Below are 27,051 nucleotides of genomic sequence, written 5' to 3'. Positions count from 1 at the left end.
TTGAATGGTCACTCCACACAAGCAAAGTACCAGCAAAGGAGAGAAAAAAACTCCAGAGAAGTTCCAAAGACAGGAAGTCTAGTCCTGCCAAGAATGTAATAAAGGTTAACAGAGAGGCAGTTTCTGTGAGCAACACCAGAATGTTTCCTTCCTGCCTTCCTTACAGGATTAGGCCAGTAATTTCTTCTAACAACCGGTTCTCCGAACTGCTTAGAATGTTAACAACTGGTTCTAGCAAATAGGTGCGAACTGGTAGAATCCCACCCCTGCTTGCATATATATTTAAATAAAAAAGTATAGTTAGAAAAGAATTCAGATTTTACAAAAACAGAATAGAATTAAAACAGGATTGTGTCACAATAGAATGGTGGTTTTGTTTCCATATTTTGAAAATTATGCTGAACTGAATAAAATGTATTGTGTATTAAAATGGCTGACTAAACACATGTACATATATCCCATTTATTTGCTGCTGGTGACCTCTCTGGTTTCTAATGTTTTGCTGATAGAAAAAAGGGGAACAACTTTTATCAAACCCCTCTTCTGGTACTGAGCACATTCTAGCAGGATGGTACAAAGCACTTGACAACTGAATCTGACCCCTTTGAACCTGGATAGCACAACTTCAAATATAACTTCTGATTTTATCTTTTCTAAAAAATAAAAAAAAATGGCCACATATTTTTTCCTTTTGAGGTTTGTGGTGTATTTAGAATGAACAGAACAGTTAATCATTATGGTTAAGCATGATTTAGTCAGAAATAGATAAACATTTTGTGATGTCACTTTACATTCACAATTGATAAATATGGCTGTATTAAAGATTGGGAATATGCATCTCCATCTCGACCTGATTTAGTATATATTCCAAAACTCCTTCCTGTAGTTAGAAAAATGTCTCTCCAATACCTTCCTCGGGTAGCCCCCAAATTCAGAATTTACAGAAAGAAGGGTTTTCCAGTGGCAACAATTGTGCCACAAGTCATTTTATTTTCTAGAGCAGTTCTCTCAAAATATATTTGGATGCACACCCTTAAAGATAAGCATGTCTGTCTGTCTGTCTGTCTGTATATTAACATGTATATTATAAAACATCCAAAAGACATTAAAATAATGAGATAAAAGATGAGCTAAATAAATAGCTGTTACTATATGTTGTTTCCACATTACAATGGATTGTCTTGCTTTGGATGTTATTTTACTAAGTCAATAAAGTAATTACTGCTATTTTGGTGGTTACTGCTATAGAATAATAGGAAACATTAGGCAACAACTGCCATTAATCTCTTTTCAGTATCTGTTGCTGATCTCCGATATTGACATTCTCTATAAATGCCAAGGAAATTGAATGATTGTATGCAATCTCTTCCTGCAGTTCCTCTGAGTTCAGGGTACAGCATATTGTTTTGTGTCTACTCAGACTTTTATCTTATATGGCCCTTTACTGCTTTTTTGTGGGAAATTCTCTTAAGCTGCTATCTGTAATTTAAGTAGTTCTGTATTTCTGTTTCCTCCACCATTGTAAGTTTTGCATGTGACTGTTTAAAGCTAAAAGAGAATGTTTACTTTCCCCATTTAACGTTTTAAATATATAAAGCACATACCGAAACATAAGAGTGACAGATGGTACAAACTACAGTATAAAGCATAAACTATTCATTATAAACCTCACTAATCTTAGTTTCCATTTGTTCATTGATTAATTCAATCTATCATATACATATCACTATTTGCTTCTGGAAAATAGCCCCAGGTGAATGTGAAGCAAATGGGAGGAGCTGTCACACAAGTTGTATATGGAGTCCCATCACCCTCTCTATTTGAAGAAAGAAGGCATAAAGTTCTCTGATTCGTTGCCTCCTAAATCTTCCTAACAGAATTTTACTCTGCATGTATATTTATTTATTGATTAGATTTTTACCATGCCTTTTTATTTTGATAGGTAACTCAAGGCAGCAAACATATCTAATACTCCCTCATCCTATTTTTCCCACAACAACCTAGTGAGGTGAGGTGGACAGAGACAGAGTGAGGTCACCCAGCCAGCTTTCAGGCTTAAACTGGGGTTTGAACTCATAGTCTCCTGGTTTCTAGTCTGATTCCTTAACCACTAGACAACACTGGTCTCTGTATAGCATTCATTCATGTCTAAATGTGCCTTCTTTCCATTCAGAAGCTGATCAGCATATTTTGGGGGACTTAGTTTGAGTCTTTATAGGAGATCCTGCATGACTTCCTTGCATAACTTGATCATGTTGACTTTACTCTGTTTTTGTGGGAAACTATTATTCCTATGAGTTTCTTATTTTTCTTTCAACACTCTTTCTTGTATTATCTTGAGGTAACATTGTGTTGACATTCCTTTAATCACTGTCCAGTTCATTGACATCCTTTGACCTTAGTGAAAATCTTGTCCAATCTGCTTATCTGTGGACCGGAGGTAGTATTCAGTAGGTTCTGACCAGTTATGGAGAACCAGTAGCGGAAATTTAGAGTAATTTGGAGAACTGGCAAAAACCACCTCTGACTGGAGATTTTGCAATATCCTTCCCCTGCCACACCTACCAAACCATACCCACAGAACCGGTAGAATTTTTTTTTTAATCACACCACTGCTGTGGACTAATCTTTGTTATTTGATTCTGCTGTTTCTGTATCTTTCTAAATATCTCCCAGACTGACTAAAGCATCTTTTAAAATTTCCATTCTTTTCCACTCGTTTACTAAAATGTTTGAGAGCCAATTTGGTATAGTAGCACTAGGCTAGAAACTGGGAAACCATGAGTTCTAGTTCTTAGACACTAAGCCAGTTGGGTGACCTTGGGCTAGTTCTCTGTCAGACCGATGAAAGAGGAAGCAGCAAACCACTCCTAAATCCTGCCTTGTCCAAGCAGTCTCTAGGAGTCAGCTGAAACTTAAAGACACAATAAATAAAAATTAAAATGGTTACAGACAAAGCAGTACATGTTGTGATAATCACAATATATATATATATAAAACTGTATATTATATAACTCTATATTGTATATAGTTGTGAATAATTATATGCCTTGTTGTGGCACAACCCAAATAGGTACCAGCTAATTAAACTTTGTACTATGTATCTACACACATATCTTCATGTATACTTTTTTATTGGTTGGTTAGAAATATTTATGCTCTATTCAGAATAAATGTTTTCCATGTACTTGTTATTTATCTCTTACAGTATTTCCCAAATGTATAAGCAAATATACAAATGCAATTAAAATGTACTCTTTTGTTGGAGACAATTTTGTGATAAAGTTTGAAGCTTAAAACAAACATCCAGAATCAGGAAATGGACAAATTCTAACTATAATAAACAAATAAATATGCACAAAAAATGTCTGCTACAAGAAAAACTGAGCTAGCGATATATTCTATATGCAGTATTTTTGGAGATATAAAATGTATTCATAGGTCAAAATATCCACATGCATTGTGGGGAAAAAGTAGTTGCCAAAAATGCACACATTAAGAAATAAATATTTTTTAAAATAGATTTTCTAAATGAAAATGTACAAAAATAATGCATAAGCATCCGCACTGAAACTTTTTATTGTTGAGTTTATAAACTGGTGTGAAAACATAAATTTAAAACAAAGTTATATTTGTAAAAAATAATTTGTTTTGTGAAAACAAAATTGTTAGTTTCATTCTAGGCAAAACTATTAAGATTTTCTCATTCCAAAAAGGGGTCCAAAAATAGCTGCTACTGAATCATTATACTATGTGATTCTTTGCCTAAGAATCTGAGAAAAAAATTCAACAACTAGCCACTCTTGTTATCCAGCGTAACTCTCAAGTGTAAGAACTTGAAGGAAATGGAAGGGAAAACTTCTAGTGGCACAGAGAGATGAGAAAATTAGACGATGTTTTGTGAAAGTTTAGATTAATCAAAGTAGAAGGGATTTACAGTATTTATGAAATAAACCCCATGTACTATTTCATTTTAATATTTTAATTAATATTTTACTAATTATAATCTTAGTTAATCCAGCATACATAGATATCCGCCAGATCTTCTTATGGAAGATAAGGTCTCTATTCTACAGTATTCCAGAGAGGCCTTTCCAATATGTCTTTCATCCATAGGGTCAATGATCACAATTGGAGGAAAATGGAAGTTCTAATCCAACCTCTACAGAGTATCTCCATTTGGAAAGGCTATTCTAGTTTGACTGCTGTGAGACTAAATGCTTATTTATATGTCACTGAACTGTAGCTTCACCTACTTATAAAAAGATGATATTTGAACATCACTTAGCTGCTATGGTTTTCTTAATGCTCTGTTATTATTTGTCTTTCCCTATGAATTCTGGGCCAAGAACATGTGTCGGAAGTACTAACATCAGTGAATGTGATAAAGTATTGCTCTGTTCCTTCCAGGGTTTTGAATTACAGGAACAGAAAAACATTTATTATGAAATAAAGGATGTTGGCAACACAGCTTCTGTTGTTATCAAATTTGCTGTTGCTGGAGCTTTACGAGTTTCAGACATGGTTTATTGTTTTATAATTCTACCTGTCAATTATATTTAACTGCTTGCTCTTGTATGGTCTAGGTCTAGGAGGTCTTTCAGCAAGACAGATGGATGGTCTTATAGATGTTAAGACTCATTCCTTGCATTCTTGGATAGGTACTTAAAACACACCCAGTGGTCTGCTTCTAATATTAGTCCCAGTATTTCTCCCCCAGGCCAAAAATTGTCAGCACAGAGTAACTGGATGTAGCTATTATCTTTCTTTCCCAGACATGCTGCTGATAACAATATCCCTTCCTTGTAGGACATTAAAATACAGAAGACCAAATCATACAATGTAACAATGCTCATAGCATTATTACCAGTTCAACCCGAGAGGTTCAGCCAAAAGTGTTTCAAAGACATCCATGCTGATATGTGACATCTTAGCAATAAAATGTAGGAACATGGTGGCTCAGTGGCTAAGATGCTGAGCTTGTCAATCAGAAAGGTCGGCAGTTTGATGGTTCAAATCCCTTGCGCTGAGTGAGCTCCTGTTACTTGTCCCAGCTTCTGCCAACTTAGCAGTTCAAAAGTGTGTAAAGATGCAAGTAGGAAAAGAGGAACCACTTTGGTGGGAAGGTAACAGCATTCCATGCACCTTTGGTGTTTACTCATGCCAGCCACATGACAACGGAGATGTCTTTGGATAGCGCTGGCTCTTTGGCTTTGTAATGGAGATGAGCACCGCCTCCTAGACCCAGAAACGACTAGCACGCATGTGCGAGGGAAACCTTTACCTTTCACAATAAAATATTATTGAAATGGCAGTTTCATCTAAATTGTCTGGAATGGAACCAAAGTTTTTTCTAACCAGTGGTGAAATACAGTATTTCACAAAGAAACACAATGTTGCAAACCCACAAAGAAATTGCTGTGTAGGTATTACATATTTAACAACTGTTTACAAGCTGTTTAGATTCTATGGTAAATTGCATAACCTTTTAAATGCAATTAGTAATCAGTTTTTCCCTCCTGTACATTAGATTTGGAGAATGGAGTCCTTCCAATTTACTTGTTTGAAAGTTTTGAATAACCAAATTTAATATGCCCATAGTCAATAAAACTGCAGCAAAAAAGATTAAGCCAACCATCCACAGTCACAGAATAAGGTGCCAATTAATTTCTAAATTCATTTATCTTTGGAAAACCTGAAGGACCATGTTAGAGCTGATCATTAGGGACAAAAATCTATGTGGTTGCTAACAGTCCACACTGACTTCATGGCACATAATCAATTGTTACTAAATGCACTTACAGCATTGATGTAGAAGATTTCCTCCAACTGGCTTTCCTATAGATTTTTGCAAAGATCTTATGCTGCAAGGCAAACCACTCCAAGGGCCAAGCTTGGAGAAGATGACACCATAAATAATTTCATAAAGCATCTAGGAATGTACCTTCATTTCAAATTCTGTAACCTGTATGCAGGTAGTTCTTGACTTATGACCACAATTGAGCTCAGTTTTTTTGTTGCAATTGTTAAGTGAGTTTTGCCCCATCTTATGATCTCTTTTGCCATAATTGTTAAGTGAATCATGCAGCCGTTAAGTGAACCTGCCTTCCTCCATTGACTTGGCTTGTCAGAAGCCTGCTGAGAAGATTACAAGTAGAGATCACATGACCCTAGGACAATCCAACTGTCATAAATACATGTCAGTTGCCAAGTGCCTAAATTTTAATCATGTGACCGTGGGGATGTTACAATGGTTGTAAGTATGAAAAATGGTCATATGTTACTTTTTTCAGTGCTGTTGTAATTTTGAATAGTCACTAAACAAATTGTTGTAAGTCAAGGACTACCTGTGGCACACCACTAGAAGGCCAGGGGGAAACAGGTAAGTGTGTGGTAATTTATCATGATTTCCATGATTATTAGAGCCATGGTGGTGCAGTGGTTAGAATGCAATACTAACTCATTCTCATTCCAGGAGTTTGAGTCTGAGTGGCTCAAGGTTGACTCAGCCTTCCATCCTTTTGAAGATGGTAAAATGAGGACCCAGATTGTTCAGGCTGACTCTGTAAACTGCATACAGAGGACAGCAAAGCACTGTGAAGTGGTATATAAGTTTAAGTGCTATTGCTATTAGGCAATTAAAATGAATTTTAGATTTCTGGAGACGTTTGGAGTTGCTGGAAATCACAGAGGGATACCTTCCAGGAATAATGTTTCAAATGATTGGACTTATAAAATTGTGTGTAACTAAAAGCCTTTCAACTTTAATTACAATTTTTCATATTACAAAGCTGTTATTGTGCAATTCAGGAGTTTAGATTTAGGAAACAAAGCCTCTTCATTTAATGGCATCCAGAACTGGCATGAAACAGTAGGAGGAAGGAAAATCACAAGCATAACAATATACAGACTACAGAAGATTTTGCTAGGCTATTTAAGCCTATCATCCCCCTTCATTAAGATTTCTGAATTATTTTCTCTTGATAGGCTTCTTAATTCTCAAACTGAACTTTAATAAAAATAGTTTTTTTCTTTTTCTTTTCTCTAGGATAATTCTGTTTTTCTTTCCTACAAAAACTGATGCTTTCTTTAATATGTCACTGCTGTCACGTGTTTGCTTAATCTAATCACATTTATAATAATCCCAAAATTTTTCTTCTCTCTCTAGGCTACGAGTTGATTGTCTTTTGTTGTTTAGTTTGCATATTGCCTCATTCTTTTCCTTGTCTTTCTTCTAGACCTTCCCCACTTTCCAATTTTGTTTTCTTTCTTGACTTGAATCAGCGGTGGGATTTAAATTTTTTTACTACCAGTTCTGTGGGCATGGCTTGGTGGGCATGGCTTGGTGGGCGTGACAGGGAAAGGATACTGCAAAATCCCCATTCCCACTCCACCCCACTAACCTGCTTTCCAGCTCTGTTCTCCTGTGCAGGGCAACAAAAGAAGACCCAGCCAATCAGCTGGGACTTGGGAGGCAGGTAATAGATGGGGGCGGGGTCAGTCAAGAGCTGGTATTTGCCGGTTCTCCGAACTACTCAAAATTTCTGCTACCGTTTCTTCAGAACTGGTGAGAACATGGTGAATACCACCTCTGACTTGAATGGTTCAGAAGTCCTCATCCACTTTCAGTTAATGAATGGGACTGAATTCAGTTTGTTGGTATTCAAAGATACTGGCAGTTCCAGAGGGCAGAAAAGCAAGAGAAACTATTTGCTGCCATCTCTATTATACCCCGCCCCATTTAGCTTTCCCTTTTATCTGATTGACATGATATATATCATTAGGCCACAGCCACCCAGTCATTTTACTTTTATGAATAACTCAAAGTGGCAAACAGACCTAATACTCCTTCTTCCTCCTATTTTCCTCACAACAGTAACTTGGTGGGGCGAGGTGAGCAGAGAGAGACTGACTGGTCCAAAGTCACGTAGCCGATTTTTCATGCCTAAGGATACTTGAATAGTTTCCTAGTTTCTAGGCCTCTGTAAATTTGTAAATCTAATTACAGCCCACTTCAAAATAACTCCCACTGGAAACAAGTATACTTGTATCTAAAAAAATATTTTAGGAAAAAAGCCAGGGCTGGTCATACAAATGAGTGTTATTTTTCTTCCAATAGATTTACCATGCCCCAGCACAAGTTCAATGTATGTATAATCTCTATCACTTTGTCACCCATTATCTCAAAGGTGATTTCAGGTAATTGTCATGAGTGTGACTAGCATGTTCCCTCTGCCGTCATCTCTTCAGCCATTTTCTTCTTGCTTTTCCTATTATAGTCCTCTATTTCCAGATTTCTTTGGAAGTTACTCTTATTTTATTTCCTTATTTTTGAAACAGTATTTTCTCCAAGATTTCAACAAAGTAGAGGAAATAAAAGTAGACCTACCCTATTTTATTTGGGGAAGTGGTTCTTTGTACAATTCTGTTTTACCAATGCTCAGAAATGATATCAGTAGACCAAGGGCATCATCTATCTTTAGTTGCACCCGTTCTACGTTTCCTTATCTTTAGAAAGTGGGGAATGAGGAATTTACCAATCCTTTAAAATTACAGTGTATAGCTGCCCAGGATCTAGTCAGTTCCAGCAATCCCACCCTATAGGTATTACCTGATTGCAGAATCATTGCCTGCTCCCCTTCCTTACTCTCTGTAGCTATTTTTGTTTTGATGTCCTCCTATGTTTCTTTCACACTAGTTTAATTTGGAAAGATAGTTAGCGGCAGTTTGGGAGGAACAGATATGTTGATCTAGAGAGTCCTGAAATCAGGATCACACAATCTGTACTGTACCGTTCCATGTTCTTTCTGCTAGCAGTGATATGCAGGAGATAAGGAGAAAGAAGTATATAAGTATATGTAAGTATATGTCAAGATGACACCAGTTGGCAATGGCTGGGAATGAATCCAAGAGAGGTAGGGAGTGGCAATGAAAACAACAAATTTTATGTCAATATTGTTTTGTCGTAACTCAGAGAGAAATGGGCAGCACTTTAATAGGGAAAGGCTCAGTACTGTCTTCTGCTTCTAATCTTCCCAATATTTTTCTTTGACTTCTGTACAGACAGAACTTTTTAAAAAAAAACCCAGATTAAAAAGTGCTTAGAATAGCTATGTGTGGTGCCTTTAGGCAATATAGAAGCTATAATTTGGCTAAAGGGAAGTTTTAGATAGTGTGTCATCAAGTTGTTTTCGACCTCTATCAATTACATAGATTTTCGCTAATCTGGTATTTCAAGTCTTCCAATATTGCACTCATCCCCACCGTAACTGAATCCATCCATCCAACTTGCTGTCAGTCCTCCTCTTCTCTGTCCTTCCTCCTTTTCACATTGGAACCTTTTCCATGGAACTTGGTTTTTTTTTTCCTTTTTCTTTTTGTCCTAAGACAAAACCTTTTACTATATGATTTTCTTTAATTCTATTCCAAACTATTATTTTAAGATTCACATAGATCTTTCAAACAAGCGATTTAGCAGAACTAATTGACTTCTAGTAGACCCAAAGAACTTGAAAGCAATCGTGTCGGGTTCCCCCCCCCCTTTCTTGGGTAAGATTACATATTTTTTTTCAACATAGAGACGACAGAGTACTGGGTAAAACAGGGGTCTCCAACCTTGGCAACTTTAAGCCTGGAGGACTTCAACTCCCAGAATTCCCCAGCCAGCTGGCTGGGGAATTCTGGGAGTTGAAGTCCTCCAGGCTTAAAGTTGCCAAGGTTGGAGACCCCTGGGGTAAAAGACGGCTCAGAAAGGAATAGCAACACGCAGCTCAGATAAGATGAAGGATGTTCAGACGAACTGTTCCTGCTAGTTATCCGTTTGCTGTCGCTGTGATCTGTCCCTCCAAATCCGCTCTTGGGGGTTTACCTTAGGTGGGATCAATAGCGAGGGAGCAGCGCCGTCTTAGGCGCCCTTACGTGAGAGTAAGAAGCAAGCGAAGGCAGCAAACATCCCCCGCGGAACCCCCTCGTTTTTCCACCACCCCGCACCTCCACAGAAAGGACAACAAAACTCGCGAGACTTGTATATAAGGCCCGAGTAAAGGGGACTGACACCTTCGCAGGCCCATCGGTTGCAAGGGTCCGTTCAAGCCAAGATTGTTCATTGGTGACTTATGCGGCTCGTCTTGGCCAATGGCAGTGCGAGTAAGTGAAGGGAGGCGGGTAACTCCCCCAAGCCTAGCCGGGGAGGCTCGTGGTGTCTGAAGTCAACTCTTTGCCTTGGGAGGGGTTTTTCTCCTGCGCGGCATCCAGAAGGCAGCCTCTTTCTCTCTCTCTCTCTCTCGGGTGACGGAGGCGTTAACGGGGAGCGGGGATTCCGTCGCAACTGCGCACGCTGGAATCCCCGTGCAGGAGCGGCGATTCTGCGGTCCAAGGTGAGCGTCGAGAAGGAGAGGACGGAGTAGCGTCCCGATGTAGCTATTTTCTACTCCGGGCTGTGATCTGGGGCGGGTGGGGATGGGTTGGGTTGGTGGGGGGGCGGGGGGAAAGAGACGCATTCACCTGAGGGAGCGAGAGGGGGAAGAGGTGCTGTCTACCGAGGCCTTGGAATGATTTGGCGGAGGTCGGAGAGAAGCCGGCGGGGCATTTGCCCGGAATGACAGCCTCGGGTGAGGGTGGCAACCGGGGCGGGGGCAAATAGGAGGGGCGGGGGCAAGGTGAAGCTACAAGGCCGGTTCTTCATGCTCGCCGTGAGAACATCCGCGGGTCGGCTTTGGGAATGAATGGACCGTTCACTGCGGCAGCTCGGCTTTTTTTTTTAAAAAAAATTATTATTTCTTTCACGCATTCGGATTGATACAGGTAGGAAAGAGAAGGAGGAGGGGAGAAAGTGGTGGGAGGACGGTCGGAGGTTGTGAGGGGGAGCTGCGCGTCTGTGCTTGCCGGTGAGGGCGCGGGGGAAACTCGCCTGCCGAGGGACAAGCTGTCCTCCCCGAGCTGCGCCTCGGAGAAAAGGCGGGCGGGCGCCGAGCCTGCCCTGTGTCCCACTTTGCGACATGTGGGGAGTTCATTTCCCCCCCCCCGTTCAAAGGTGGGTGGGAGTGGGGAGATATTTTTGTGGCGCCGCGTGGGTGGAGGGTGTGTATGCTGGGGACCGGCAGTCTGTCTCTGGGCTGTCACTCTCTTCCCCTTTTCATACAAGCGCGTTTAGGAGAGGATGTTGCTGTGGATCTGTATAACATTTGTGAGAAGTGTAGAAAACCGAGATGGATTTACACGCAAGAAAGCGGCTATATTAAGTTCTTGGGTAGGAAAGAGGGGAAGAAATAGGTGTGGTTGAGAGAGAGTCACTTTCTGTAAGTGGAAGAAAGAAAAACTTCACACCGGTATTATGTGCCCAAGATTTATTTTGGATTATTTTTGCTCTGCATTTTCATCAAAAAGTAATTTAAAAAGGCTTTATTTAAAACAATATTTAAGCTATCCATTATTTTTCTTGATTACACTGTCTGAAAATGTTAGTTGTCCATCTTCCTGATGGTCTTGCAGCTCTGTGCTAACGCTATTTATTTTTTGCATTTATATATATATATTTCAGAGTTACACTGGGCAATTAGCTCAGTTAATCGATACATTTTTTAATTCCCCAATCCTAATTGACCACACTGGCACTTTTTAAAATAGTTATGTCCGTATGATACCGTAGCTTCTAGTGTCTATGTTGTATTAATTTATTTGTAGGAGTATGTAACTTATTCAATTAGACCACAACTTTGTTCGGTATTGTTTTTAATAATAGTAACAGGTAGAGAACAGGTATTTAGGTTTCTTTGGGTATTTTCCCATATCTTAATAGTTGTGCTTTTAAAATTATAGTGACGTTTTGGCAGAATCTCATCTGCCATCTTCAGGCTTGTGTATTGGGTTACAATAAACAGAAACAGCTGTGAAAGCCTGACACACAGAAGAACCCAATACATAAGCCTGATGATGGCAGATGAAATTCTGCCGAAACGGCGCTACAACTTTAAAAGCACAACTATAATGATGTGGGAAAATACCCAAACAAAGCTGAATACCATACATATAAATACACACAAAATATATATATAATGACTCACGGACGAACACAATACAGAAGCCTGATGATGGCAGATGAGACTCTGCCGAAACGTTGCTACAACTTTAAAAGCACAACTACAATGACGTGGCAGATGAGACTCTGCCGAAACGTTGCTACAACTTTAAAAGCACAACTACAATGACGTGGCAGATGAGACTCTGCCGAAACGTTGCTACAACTTTAAAAGCACAACTACAATGATGTGGGAAAATACCCGCACAAAGCTGAATACCTTGCGCATATATATATATATATATATATATATATATATATATATATATATATACACACACACACACACACACACACACACACACACACACACACACACATACACACACACACACAGAAACTTTTATATATGGTGCATTCAAAAAGTATTCAGACCCTCCTTCACTTTGTCAATTTTGTTGTGCTGCAGCCGGATTCTACAGTTGTTGAAATTCATTTTTTCTCATTAATCTACATTCAGCACCCTTGCCATGCTTCACTGTTGGGATGATATTGGGCAGGTTATGAGTGGTGCCTGGTTTCCTCCAGACATAATGTTTGGAATTGAGGCCAAACTGTTCAATCTTGGTTTCATCAGACCAGAGAATATTGCTCCTCTCTGTCTGAGAGGCTTTTTTGCAAACTCCAAGCAGGCTTTCGTGTGTTTTGCACTGAGGAAAGGTTTCCGTTTAGTCTAGCCTATCTGCTATAAAGCTCAGATCAGCGGAGAGCTGCCGTGATGGTTGCTCTTCTGGAATTCTGTCCCATCTCCCCATAGGATCTCTGGAGCTCAGTCAGAGTGACCATCAGGGTCTTGGTCACCTCTCTTATTAACTAAGGCCCTTCTCCCATAATTGCTCACTTTGACTGGGCGACCGGCTCTTGGAAGAATCCTGGTTGTGTCATTCTTTATTTGAGAATTACGGAGGCCACTGTGCTCTTAGGAACATTCAGTGCAGCAGAAATTTTAGTGTAGCTAGATCTGTGCCTTGCAATAACCCTGTCTCTGAGCTCTGCAGGCAGCTTTCCCTCAATCCTTGGACCTCATTACTTTTGCTCTGTAGGCAGTTCCTTGGACCTCACGACTGTCAGCTGTGAGGCCTTTTATAGAAAGATGTGTCCTTTTTGAAATAATCAATTTAATTTATCACAAGTTAACTCTAATCAAGGTGTAGAAACTGGTCAGCAACAGGCACCTGTTCATCTGTTCACCTTTCATCTGTTGTTCACCTTTCACCTTGTTGTTCAACCTGTTCACCTTTCATCTGTTGTTGCAAAGCGTCTGGATACTTATGCCACTGTGATATTTCAGGTTTTTTTTTTTAATAAATTTACAAAGATTTCTAAAATTCTGTTTTCACTTTGTCCTTATGGGGTACTGAGTCTAGATTAACGAGAAAAAAATGAATTTCAACAACTGTAGAACAGGCTGTAACATAACAATTGACAAAAGGGGGTCTGAATACTTTCTGAATGCACTATATATAAAATAGTTCCTAATGCCTATATTGTATTAACTTTCGTGTAGGAATATGCCGTTTATTAAACTATAAATTTATTCTGACATTATATATAACAGATAGACACACACATACCCATGAATAAAGATAAGGTTGTATATATGAGTGCTGTCGGGTTTTTTAAAAGACACTTTAAAAACAGTTTTAAAAAACCACTAGCTATATGTAAATAGGGAAAACCCCCAGAATAAGAGCTGTTTGCATTTGAGAACTAAACCAACACGTTCCTTCATGGTAGCTGTAGTAGAGCTATAGCCACTGAAAGCTCAGTCAGAAAGAATTTGTCTTGCAGTAACAATATTAAACTCAAACCTCTGTTACATTATTCTTGTGCTACACTTTCCATTCCACTCAAAAGCTACTTTAGACTGCAGTTCTAAATTTTATTTGGGCCCTATTGAATACAGTGGTACTACTAAATTATCCTGAATAATTGGAACTTGTTTACATATAAACACTTGTGCACTATATGTATTTATAAAAGTAACATAGTTTTAGTCTTTATAATAAGATAAGATATTCTTTATTGTCATTTTTTTTCTGTGAACACATTGGCACACATTTAAAAAATGAAATTCTGATGCCAGATTTCAAAAGAAAATATGTTATTTTGGGGAGTGGGGGGGTTTGTAGGAAAAGGGAGAAAAGCTTGAATACATGAAAGACAAACTTCAGCACTATTGACCTTGTAAGAGGACAGCTGTAGTGGTAAAAAATCAGAATTTGAGTAGCACCTTTTTTGGATAACAAGTTTTGTTGAAAGGCATACATTATTGAACAGATGGAGTTGCAGTTCTTGAAAGCATATGCTTTTCAATAAAAAATTTGGTAATCAGAAAAGGTGCTACCAGACTCCTTTGGATTTTTTTCAACACTATTAACACCATTCAATTAAAATATTATGCATCTCTCTCTATGTGGCTAGATACGTATGGAAAAACAAATTCTTGCTCTGTAAATATTACAGTCAGCATTTTAAAACAGATCTATTAAAAATAGTGTTTGCTTAATTCCCTGCATGTCTGCTGTGTGGACCCATTTAATTATATTTAAGGGACAAATAAAATAGCTAGAGAAGTTTAAAAACAAAACAAAAACATAATTACTATAAATCCCCTAATTGAACAGTGAGAGTAAAACCTAGTTGGGGGAAAAATAGCTCATTCTTTATTTTGCAAACCCTAACCCTGCCAATTCCATTTTTTCCATTTAAATGATTTCTAGACCTTCTGCATTAATGCAGGAATAGTTTTATAAGACAACAAAAATACAGATCTGGGAAAACTATCATAAAATCAATTGTTTTCTGGGGAAGCTCCCAGTAGGGAAAAGCTCCTAGTAGAACTTAATTGTGCTAAGCCTTATTAGGGTTATACTTTTCATTAATGAGATAATATTCACCGATTCACCTTCGTGGTGGATAAGCAAAGGCAGCAAAGAATCATCCCTAGTTTGTGAGAAATAGCATGTTTTCGAAACTGGTGATGTTATTTTTACTGTAGTGTTATAAACAGTGATGTTATTAATATGTGCCCCTTGGAACCATATGGCATTCCTTTTTTCTCACTGCTGACAAATTCTTTTTTTTGTTTGGCATGTTTGGATATATTTTACTATATCTCTGTATAGTCACACAGCAGAATCAGCTAGAGTGCTAGGCCACATCTTTTGATAATTACAATAATAAACACCTTTAAACAAAGTAATGCCAGTATGGATGAATTGAAGTTGGCATAGAATTGGCGAGGAGATTCATAATGGAAAACAGGTATTTGAATAAGCTAACTGCTCATTACATACATGCATGGAATATATCAATATATCTGGAGTTTTGTATCCCTTTTTCTTCAAGTTTCTAAAATTGGGGTCTAAGTTATTCTTAGATCTTTCGTAATCTTTTTTGCATTTGGCTGGGTCCTTACGTTTAATTTTTATTTTGTGTAGGCGACACTAGGCAAGGAACTGAACTAGATGATTTTGATATTGGATGCTGATTAATTAGCTGAATGAAATGGAAGCAAAATGCAATGTGAATTAAATATTCTATTAACTTCAGTAGGAGTTACTTTAATTATTTTTGCATTGAGTCAGTCTAATTTTGTTTTCTGAAATCCTTCTTTCCTTTAGGAATATTTCCAAACATTTCCTAGCCCTTTTCTATATTAGCACAAAAAGGAAATATATTATGGATATCTCTAACATGACTAACTTCCTTTCATGTGTGTGTGTGCCCGTTTGTCCATCCGTCCTTACGTACATATGTACCAATGGGCAGACACCACTGTGATTTTTCCAAAGCCAGCCTACCTGTGGAATTCTCTGTCCTTCCTTTGTACCCTTGCTATCTGGAAGACTTTAAAAAGACGTAAGAAAAGATGGCAAGGGCAGTTTCTACTCGCACAACCGGTTTCTCATCCAGGGAAATAAAATGAAAGCTAGGGGTTTCTGTCCTTTCCTTCTCAGCCTTCTCAACCTGCTGTGTGCCTGGTATAAGCACAATTATAAACCATCTGTAAGCAGAGCAGCCTGGCTGGATGCTGGGAAATGATCATTCATGGCCCTTCTCAATCTTTTCAACTGGTCTAAAAGAAATGAGTGGGTAGGAGAAATTTAACTAGCTGAAGGAAGACTCTTCTTCCGTATCAGGATATGGCAATCTGACTTCATAAAGGATAGAAATGAAACCCAGAGCTTGCAAAGCTAGTGAAAAAGTTAAAGGAAAGTTCTCACCTATAGAAGGATTGTCACTCTCCTCTGGGAAGGAACAGAAGCCACCTGCGTTTTCCAGGCTTCGTCAAATGAATCATTTACTTGGGATAGGGTGTAGGGAATGTTCCTTCTCCCAAAAGCAGAATAGTAACATGGGAGCTTTAAGCAATAGGCTGGGAATTGTGTCATAAAGAAGGCATGCACATTTGTGTTTACTAAAGCACTCCATTACCACTTTAATGCACTTTGGCAGAAAAGATGTTAGTTACTTTACCTGTACTGGACTCTCATGTTCATTTTATTTTTCTAAATGTTTGTTTTTCATTACTGTTTCCCCATAACCCTATTTAAAATTGAAATTAGTAACTTATTAGGAGGTCTCAGCATCATGTTTACATAACAAGCTTTGTTCCAAATATCTAGCAAAATGCTAAAGCATCACAGTCATACTTAAATGAACATTTAAAACATGCGTTAGACTGCGAAAGTGTGGATGTTTACAAAAGAAATAAATTGACAGATTTAGATACTATCCCTTTCTGAGCAAAATGCAAGTGTTAAAAGTGTTTTATTTACTTTGCCATATTAAAATCTAAAACTTACCATTTAGAAATAATTCAGACCCTTAGGAAAAGGGGGAAAAGGTAGTTTTGAGGATAAGAGAAAATATTATGTTTGAGTGATGCTAACATTAGATCATGGGGCATAAGTTCTGGGAAGATTCCCCACCCCCCAAAAAAAGTTTCTGCAGCTGTTCTGTTGATGCTCTGGTTATTCATTGCATATTTCAAAAAATCCAAATCAACCTTTAAAAAAAAATCTTGTCAGTAAGCTGGTCCAATCCGATGTTGCCTTAAGTGATCATGGAGACTTGCTTGTTAAACTGCAGCTGTGCATCATGCAGTTAACAAAAAACCCTCTTTTGTTATGCTAATAGCAAGCTGGCCCAATCAGATGCTGCCTCAGAACATAAACCCAGTGTGATTACTACTGTGGTAAAAGAGACTGAGACTCCATGCCCTCCAGTCTCCAAGACCACTTGAGGCAACTTCTGAGGCATTGTGTGAGGAGAAGAGGAGGAGTATAGGTTTAATGGATATTACCGGCACTTACTTTGGGCCTGACCCAAGTTTGCCAATGATAGGAGCAACTAAGTAGATTTTTGGCAGGACTAAGAATCTGAATAGGTGATTATTCAGAGTTTTGTCTCTTAAAGATAATATACTGCATTTGATTTACTATTGATACCTCATGTATGGTCTCATTCTGAAATTACTATTGTTTGTTCACAGAACATAACAGATTAAAGAACTACATTCTACAGCAACAAGACTTTAAGTAATACAATGTATTTTCCAGCTTTACAATGATTAGGAATGCCTGGGCAACTGTCTAACCTTCACTGGAATATCTGGTCCTTAAGCCACAAAATTTGAATGCGGAACCTTGGTCAAATCTAAACAGTGTGATGTTGAAATGAGATGAGGCTCCGAAATGGAACTGTGGCCACTGCATTGATTTTCATCACATCTTTCCTCAGTTTATCATGGTATACAGCATGGCAGAATGGAAAAGGTAAGTCATATCTTTTTTGAAAAGAGAGGGGAAAAAGAGAGACCAATATAAATACATTTGAAAAGTTCTTAGATGTTTAAGCTAAAAGAAGCAGTATAATGACATTTAAAAAAAATTTTTTTAGAAGGAAATAGTTTCCTTGCAGATCCATAGCTTAGTGTTTTCTTCAGACATGTAGCAATAACGCTTAGACTTATATACCACTCCTTAGTGCTTTACAGCACTCTCTGAGCAGTTTACAATGTCATCATATTGCTCCAATCTGGGTCCTCATTTTACCGACCTCAGAAAGATGGAAGGCTGAGTCAACAATAACTCAATCAGGATTGAACTGGTTGTGGACAGAGTTAGTCTGCAATATTGCATTCTAACCATTGCTTCACATGGCTCCTATCAATGTTTTGGGGGAAAAGGGGGCAAAAGACTATATAAAATTGTAAGGAAGTATTACTATATCAATTATGCTCAAGAAGTTCTGATGGAAATATGTCAATTTCTGTTTTAGCTCTTATTCTGCATCATAGCTTTGCACATTAAAAAAAATATCACATAAGATTCCATCCTGAACTACAGCCTGAACTACAGTGGGAGTTCAAAGAATGTAGGAGAATATTGTTATGATCTATTTTCTTCTTTAACATGAGTTAATAGCTACAAAGATGATAGACAGTATTCTTTTAAAGAAACATGGTTGTGTTTTTTAATTATCAATATTGACCAATTCATAAAGAAGGGTTTAATGTTTTTATGACAATTACACATGCTGTTGACTGAATCAATTATTCCAAAATCGTATTTAGAGAAGAGTTTATAAGAATGACCATTACAATAATCTAACATGTTCAAACTGATATTGTTAAATGCAGTCCTAATGCATTGTATTATTAACTTGCCACACAAGTCTTCAGAGATAAATAAGATTTGTGTAATTCACCTGTGGGAATTTTGCATTTTGTGATATCAGTACAGCATTTGCAAATAAATATAAAACATCACAAGAACTTATGATCAACAATGTCTTGGAGCAACTGCTTTAGTGCAAATAAGGAATCTATGTAATTCATTCTTGGTTGCTGGCTTAAGTACTAATAAAGAGAAAATATATGTTCCTTGTTAAAATGTAGAAATGAAGATTGACTGTTCCAATAAGTACAGTATTACCCCTACACTGACTGCATTAAAATATGTAAATATAACAAAACCAATAGCATAAACAGGATACTTTAGGAGCAAAGGAAGAAGCAAATTCCCCTTGATATGGTTAACCATCAATGTATTTAAATATATTTATTTGTTTGTTTATATAGATTAAATAGATTTAATACTGGCTTTCCAATAATAGTATATGCCATTCTATTACAACATGGTTCACTTCTAAGGTATAAAAATAGGAACAGAAAACATTGTGAGGGTTTTGCTAGAAAACAGTGCAATTACTTGTTGTCTTTTCCATTGTAACAATTTTTTGGAAATGATTTTGTTACTTCCAAGTTTTTGCAATTTCAGACTGTAGCCAGATTAAAAAACAAATTAAATACTATATTTCAATTTCATTGCATATTTGACATGCTAAATATATATGTTAAATATATAAACTGTATGGATACAGAAACAGAAAAATCAGGAGATTGTAAACTGTGTTACCACTGTGTTACCACTTCTTTTTAATGTTACAATTTCCAGAAAGTAGGAAATCTATTTTGACCAATGTAAGAGATGTCAAATATTTTTACTTTCCCTACACAAAGCAAGAAAAAAACAATCTCTCTGACTATTTTTCAGTTAGCTGAAAATTCATAGGAGACATATCAAGGGATGGCTGGTTGCCATTGGTGACATGGTTTCAGAGGTCTTGTTTCAAAATTTTTCATTATGGCTTACTGCCTAACCTTGTGTAACAAGCAAGCCCCATTGAGTTCAAGGTTATTTCTAAACAAAATGTATATAGGACTGCAGCTTTCGTTCATCTGCCTTGTGTTTCCTACTATAGAAGAAGCTATTCCTTCTGAAACTACTATGTTGAATGCTTGAAAGTGAAATAGCTTTTTTCTTAAACTTTGTTGGATGTGAAAGAAGTAGGGGGTCACTGATTTTTATTGTATGGTAAATTTTAGATTAAGCCAAGTTTCTCACACTGTGTATATCTGAATAATAGAGAGAGAGAGAGAGAGAGAGGGACAGAGGAAATGTATCATACTGCATCAAGCAAAGCATTCAAATTAGGAACATGTATCACTCTCTCAGCAGCATCTGGGAGAGATGCTTTCCTTTTCACAAAACTGGGCCCCTAGAAAATATGGGTTAAGTTGGAATGTAACAAATGTTACCTACCCTCTTATAAAGCTACCTTGCTTCAGAATGTGCCATACTTTCCCGGTTTACAGATAGTCCTTAGGTTATGACTACTTCTTCAGTGACCAAAATTACAATAGCACTACACAAGCGGTACTTATGACCAGTCCTCAAAGTTTTGGCCGTCGCTGCATGCTCCCAATTACTGTACCTTTATTCTTTTTCTTTTTTTTTCTTTTTTGGCTTATAAGTATACTTTGAAGGCACCGCAGTCAGCATCTGTAATAAAACGTAAGGACCCTCCATGGTTTCCATAGAGATTCTTGGCAGTAAAATATTGGAGACCAGAGCTTATCAGTATGGCAGCCTCCTCTTTATTTCCTTTTAAATTAACCAATGTGCTAAATAGGCTAAAAGCATGGTGAATGTGAATGGAGCAAATAGCATGGCGAAGGTGAAGATTTGCAGTTACTATTAATTGCATACACCTTCCCCTTTCGTTAGAAGTCTCAGTGGATTATATAGGTAGTTCTCTATTTACAACTGCAGTTGAGCCCAAAATTTCTGTTGCTAAACACAGAACAGTTGTTACGTGAGTTTTGCCCCATTTTATAACCTAGTCTTCCACAGTTGTCAAGGGAATCACTGCAGTTGTTAAGTTAGCAATATGGCTAAGTGAATCTGGTTTCCCCACTGACTTTGCTTGTCAGAGGTCACAAAAGATAATCCTGAGATACTATAACCATCATAAATACATACCAATTGCCAAGCATCCAAATTTTGATCATGTGACCATGGGGGATACTGCAAGAGTTGTATGAAAAACAGTCGTAAGTCACTTTTTTCCAGTGATGTTATATCTTCAAATGGTCACTAAATGAATGGCTGTAAGTCTATATAGAGTTCTCTTCATCTTCCACCCAAGTCTCCTGATTCAAATCTTGCACCTGAGTCATGATAACACGTTATATTACACCAGGACTGTGTGAGCAGTTTGTCTTGAAAACCATCATAGCTAACTAGAACCAATGTCAGGTATAGAAATTATTGAAGAGATTGAAACTATACATGTTTACTGGTAATGTCAGGTATAGAAATTATTGAAGAGAGCTCGGTTAAAATATGTTTTTTTTTACTTTTTAAAACCTTTATGTATTTATAGTGATAGAAGTTTGGGCTCTACTTTTTATTTCGCATATATCTATTAGACTAAAGGCCATGCAGACAAAACAAATCATACAGATACTGAAAGGAATTGTTTAAGGATAAACGTCCTTGATCTCTAGCAGAACGTTCTTATGCTTTAGCAGGCAGAAAGAAGAGATAATTTGTTTTATCCTGAACTATTTTTGACAGAAGAGCTACATAATATATTAGACATAGTATGTGTTTATATTTCAAAATGCGTGGCTCATTTTCATCATGCAAGTAAGCAAATATAATACACATTTTATACATCAGTGCTTTACTACAAAGTTCTCCAACCATTCCGAGTTTGTGCACCAGCCGAGCATGGGGAGGGGGAGGGGAGAGTTCCATGTGACCAGTGGACATGCATGCCTGCAAATGGAGTAGGCACATGCCCTTGCCCACTGCACGCACAAGGGATGTGTGCAGGTGTGCATTCGCCTGTTACTTCTGCAGCCTGGTTCTGAACAGCTCAAGGCTTGGTAGTGGACTGCATCTGGGGGATTGGGGAGTCCTGCTCTACTATACCGATCAACTGCTACGGGGTGAGAAACATACCAAACAAAGACCAACCAGCCAATTTATAGTGTGGCACACAAGCTTTTAGGGAAGTTCTATATATGTTTACTGGTAAATAAAAAATATACATAGTCAATTTGTTCATAAATGTTTTACACAGTTTTATAGGTAAAATATTATACTCTCATTAATATGTTGAATGTCTAACATTCTAAGAACTATATTCTTCTCTATGCAATTTATATGATGTGCTTTTCAAAATGATTATCTTTCTGAAATCTGCTGAAGTTCTTCCCCAACTTTTCTGAAACTCCTAAAGTTCTTCTACAACTTGGGGACTACACACTAATTATGCTAGCTAAATGGATTGTGCTAATAAGGACTACAAAATGTATTCCACAGAGTATGTGCCATAACTGAGAAAACCCCTTCTGGTCCATATCCCTCTTGTGTCAACTTCGAACTGAATTTGGCCAAGCCTTCTTTCTGCTCCTCAGTTGCCACCTCGAGGGGAAAGTGGGGAAGGAGGTAGGAATGCATTATTAGACACAACAAAGAACTTTCTCCTGAAAACCAAGGTCATCTCTAGTGGCAACAGATAAGTTGGGGAAGGAGTGCCTGAAGAGGCAGCCAATTAACCCAGATGTGACCCATGGCACTTGGGAAGGGGGTTATTTCCTAATTTAATTATACTGAAACCATGGGAAACATTTAGATTTAGTTGTCCATTGAAGCTGTACCAAAATGATGTACTCAATAAAGAAGACCTTTGAGAAGGAGCCAAGTCTCAGAGTTCTGATTTGCTTGGGTTTGTTAGTTGGAGCTTTAACATCTTGCTCATAAAAAAGAGGTGCGATTTGAAGCATGTATCTACAAGTGAAACTCAAAAAATTAGAATATCGTGCAAAAGTTCATTTATTTCAGTAATGCAACTTAAAAGATGAAACTAATATATGAGATAGACTCATTACATGCAAAGCAAGATAGTTCAAGCCATGATTGTCATAATTGAGATGATTATGGCTTACAGCTCATGAAAACCCCAAATCCACAATCTCAGAAAATTAGAATATTACATGCAATCAATAAAACAAAGATTGTACAGAGAACAATATTGGACATCTGAAAAGTATGCATATGTACTCAGTACTTGGTTTGGGCCCCCTTTGCAGCAATGACTGCCTCAATGTGGCATGGCATGGAAGCTATCAGCCTGTGGCACTGCTGAGATATTATGGAAGACCAGGATGCTTCAATAGCGGCCTTCAGCTCTTCTGCATTGTTCGGTCTCATGTCTCTCATCTTTCTCTTGGCAATGCCCCATAGATTCTCCATGGGGTTCAAGTCAGGCGAGTTTGCTGTCCAATCAAGCACAGTAATCCCACGGTCATTGAACCAGGTTTTGGTGCTTTTGGCAGTGTGGGCAGGTGCCAAGTCCTGCTGGAAAATGAAGTCAGCATCCCCATAAAGCTCATCTGCAGAAGGAAGCATGACGTGCTCCAAAATCTCCTGGTAGACAGCTGCCTTGACCCTGGACTTAGTGAAGCACAGTGGACCAACACCAGCAGATGACATGGCTCCCCAAATCAACACAGACTGTGGAAACTTCACACTGGACTTCAAGCATCTTGAAGTGTGTTCCTCTCCATTCTTCCTCCAGACTCTGGGTCCTTGATTTCCAAATGAGATGCAAAAGTTGCTCTCATCAGAAAAGAGGACTTTGGACCACTGAGCAACAGACCAGTTCTGTTTTTCTTTAGCCCAGGTAAGATGCTTCTGACGTTGTTTGTTGTTCAGGAGAGACTTGACAAGAGGAATACGACATTTGAAGCCCATGTCCAGGATCCGTCTGTGTGTGGTGGCTCTTGATGCACTGACTCCAGCCTCACTCCACTCCTTGTGAAAGTCCCCAACATTTTTGAATGGCCTTTTCCTGACAACCCTCTCCAGGCTGCGGTCATCCCTGCTGCTTGTGCACCTTTTTCTTCAACACTTTTCCCTTCCACATAACTTTCTATTAATGTGCTTTGATACAGCACTTTGGGAACATCCAACTTCTTTTGCAATTACCTTTTGAGGCTTTCCCTCCGTAATGGAGGATGTCCATGATGGTTTTCTGCACAACTGTCAGGTCAGCAGTCTTTCCCATGATTGTGATTCCTACTGAACCAGACTGAGAGACCATTTAAAGGCCCAGGAAGCCTTTGCAGGTGTTATGGCTTAATTAGCTGATTAGAGTAGGACACTTTGAGCCTAGAATATTGAACCTTTTCACAATATTCTAATTTTCTGAGATTGTGGATTTGGGGTTTTCATGAGCTGTAAGCCATAATCATCTCAATTATGGCAAATCACAGCTTGAACTATCTTGCTTTGCATGTAATGAGTCTATCTCATATATTAGGTTCACCTTTTAAGTTGCATTACTGACATAAATGAACTTTTGCACGATATTCTAATTTTTCGAGTTTCACCTGTAGATGATGTAATAGAATTGACAGAATTAATTAAAAAAAGAAAAGCTACCCAAAGATAGCCTAGTGTGATACTCTATAGAGTTTTATGGATTATAATCAGAAGTTTGAATTGGGCCCAGAAGTCTATTCAAGACTGCAAAATAAGTGTTACTTTGCAGTGGTGGCTCCTGGCTGCCAACAGCTGTAGCTTCTGGGTTGTCTTCAAAGGTAATTCCAAATGCATTCATTGCAGTAGAGTTCCCAATTCCGCTGTAAATTATAACTGGCACACCCTCTGAAGCTCCACGGATTTGCTCCTTCACAGAAGAGTGACCCCATCCAGAATCAGTTGTAACTAATATTTCAGGGAAATCAAGATGTTTATGGATGAGCAGCAATTCTGACTTGCTAGGATTTAGCCTGAGCTTGTTTCTTCCCACTCAGAATGTGACAATCTTGAAACACCAACTTGGGATAGAAATACAGTACATAGCTGAACATCATCACGTATCTATGATACCTCATTCTGATCCAGCAGGTGGTCTCTTTCAGTAGTTTTGCATACTGTAGATGCTAAAGGTCCCATACTAGAGCAATTGTGCTAGATAACTGTTCCCGTATGATTATTGAGAGTGGAGCCACTATAAAATGACTTTCTGGCCATTTAAGTTGGATAGCATTGTGAAATAAATGCGCTCTCTTTTTAAGACCTTTCCTAGATGGATGAGAGGGTGTAGTTCCAAGAGATTAATTATTTCATTTGAAACTTTTGATTTTCCTTGAGACACTCATTAAAAACTTCATAATCTTTTATGAGCATAGACTGGATAGTTTTGTAATGGTGAACCTATGGCACAGGTGGCACGCAGAGCCATTTGTGCAGGCACGCAAGCCCCAGCGAGACATAACTGCATTGCACATGCATGTGCCTCCCAGCTGATTTTTGGCATGTTTGAGGACGTTTTCACTCTCCCGAAAGCTCAAGGGAAGCCTCTGCAGCCTCGGGAGGCCGAAAACAGGCCTTCTGGAAATATCAGAAATGCCTGTTTTCAGCCTCCGGAGGGCCTCTGGAGCCCGGGGGAGGCTGTTTTTGCCTTCCTGGAGGCTTGAGGGAAGCCTCTGCAGCCTCGGGAGGCCGAAAAATGGGCCTTCCGGAAGTGCCAAAACGGGCCCATTTTCAGCCTCCTGAGGCTGCAGAGGCTTCCCTCAAACCTCCAAAAGGGCGAAAACGGGCTGAAAATTAGCTGGAAGGCATGTGCATGCACAGTGCAGGTGAGGGGGTGGGTGGGTGGTGTTGTGCGTACATGTGCAGGAGTGCAGGATGCAGTGCATTGTGGGTGCTGGCGTGCACACGCTTTTGGCACACTACAACTGGAATAGATGTATAAGGAGCAAAAGAGGCTAAACTGTTTGACGTAGAAAAACAACCTTTGTGTTATTTTTAGTTAACAGCCTTCCCACATAAAATTTTTAGTGCTGCAAATCAGTAATTTTGATATATATTCCACAGATCCTTATTTTAAGGTATATTTTAGAACAAGTAAACAAGTATTAGTTGTCCAAGAAAAATAGAGTGTTCATTAGGTTTGATTGCTTCTGTTATGCAACTGGTAGCAAACAACACAACTATCCCATATAATGGACATGACAACAGCTTTTTGCCATAGTACAGGTAGTTTCGACTTACAATCATTCATTTAGTGACTGTTTGATGTTACAGTGGCACTGAAAAAAGTAACTTATGACCATTTTTCACACTTATGACCATTGCAGCATTCCTGGTCATGTGATCAAAATTCAGATGCTTGACAACCAGTTCATATTTAGGATGGTCCCAGAGTCACATGATCCCCTTTTGCGACCTTTGGACACGCAAAGTCAGTGGGGAAACCAGATTCACTTAACAATCTTGTTACTAACTTAACTGCAGTGATTCACTTAACAACTGTGGCAACAAAGGTCATAAGTTGGGGCAAAACTCACTTAATAAATATCTTCCTTAGCATCATAATTTGGGGGCTCAGATGTGATCTTAAGTTGAGGATGATCTGTACCAGCGTCAGGTTTGCAGAGACATGGGAAACACCCAGGGGTGGGGTTCAAATGTTTTAACAACCGGTTCTGTGGGCGTGGCTTAGGTGGTAGGTGTGGCTTTGTGGTCATGTGACTGGCTGGACATAGCTTGGTGGTCATGTGACTGGCTGGGCATGGCCAACTCAACATCACTCACATCGAGGCATGCATCTCCTCGCCTAACCTCTCATGACTGTGGGGATGCTGCAACAGTCGTAAGTGTGAAAAATGGTCATAAGTCACTTTTTTCAGTGCCATTGTAACTTTGAATGGTCACTCCACACAAGCAAAGTACCAGCAAAGGAGGGGGAAAAAACTCCAGAGACATTCTCGAGACAGCAAGTCTAGTCCTGCCAAGAATTTAATAAGGGTTAACGGAGAGGCAGTTACAGTGAGCAACACCAGAATGTTTCCTTCCTGCCTTCCTTACAGGATTAGGCCAGTAATTACTTCTAACAACCGGTTCTCCGAACTGTTTAGAATGTTAACAACCGGTTCTAGTGAATAGGTGGGAACTGGTAGAATCCCATCCCTGGAAACACCTATTATATTCTACCAGTGTTAGGACCCGTATCATTCAGAGAACATGCAATGCATACTGTAACCTCCTCCTGATGATATTATACTTCAAAAAGTATATAACAATAAGCCTTCTATAACCACA

At 38.6% G+C, this 27,051-nt stretch overlaps 1 protein-coding gene across 4 annotated transcripts in view; it reads left to right on the top strand.

Moving 5' to 3' along the window:
• Window positions 1–10,218: 10,218 nt before the first annotated feature.
• The window catches only part of MGAT4A (alpha-1,3-mannosyl-glycoprotein 4-beta-N-acetylglucosaminyltransferase A), a 77,403-nt gene continuing 60,570 nt past the window's right edge, over window positions 10,219–27,051 (top strand). For 2 of the 4 annotated variants that reach the window (XM_087938460.1, XM_026707531.2), the window contains exons 1-2: window positions 10,219–10,376; window positions 17,577–17,859. In XM_087938460.1, coding sequence (XP_087794586.1) covers window positions 17,766–17,859 — 94 coding nt within the window. In that variant the 5' untranslated portion in view covers window positions 10,219–10,376; window positions 17,577–17,765. Of the gene's footprint in view, window positions 10,377–10,693; window positions 10,804–17,576; window positions 17,860–27,051 lie in introns of those variants that run through there. The other 2 variants (XM_087938461.1, XM_087938459.1) reach the window with 1 other exon arrangement.

The sequence above is a fragment of the Pseudonaja textilis genome, chromosome 8 (assembly GCF_049901715.1).
Source record: "Pseudonaja textilis isolate UNSWEBS1 chromosome 8, rPseTex1.2, whole genome shotgun sequence".
Classification (NCBI taxonomy): domain Eukaryota; kingdom Metazoa; phylum Chordata; class Lepidosauria; order Squamata; family Elapidae; genus Pseudonaja; species Pseudonaja textilis.
Note: the sequence above shows the minus strand (reverse complement) of the source record. Positions and strands in the feature narration are given on the sequence as shown.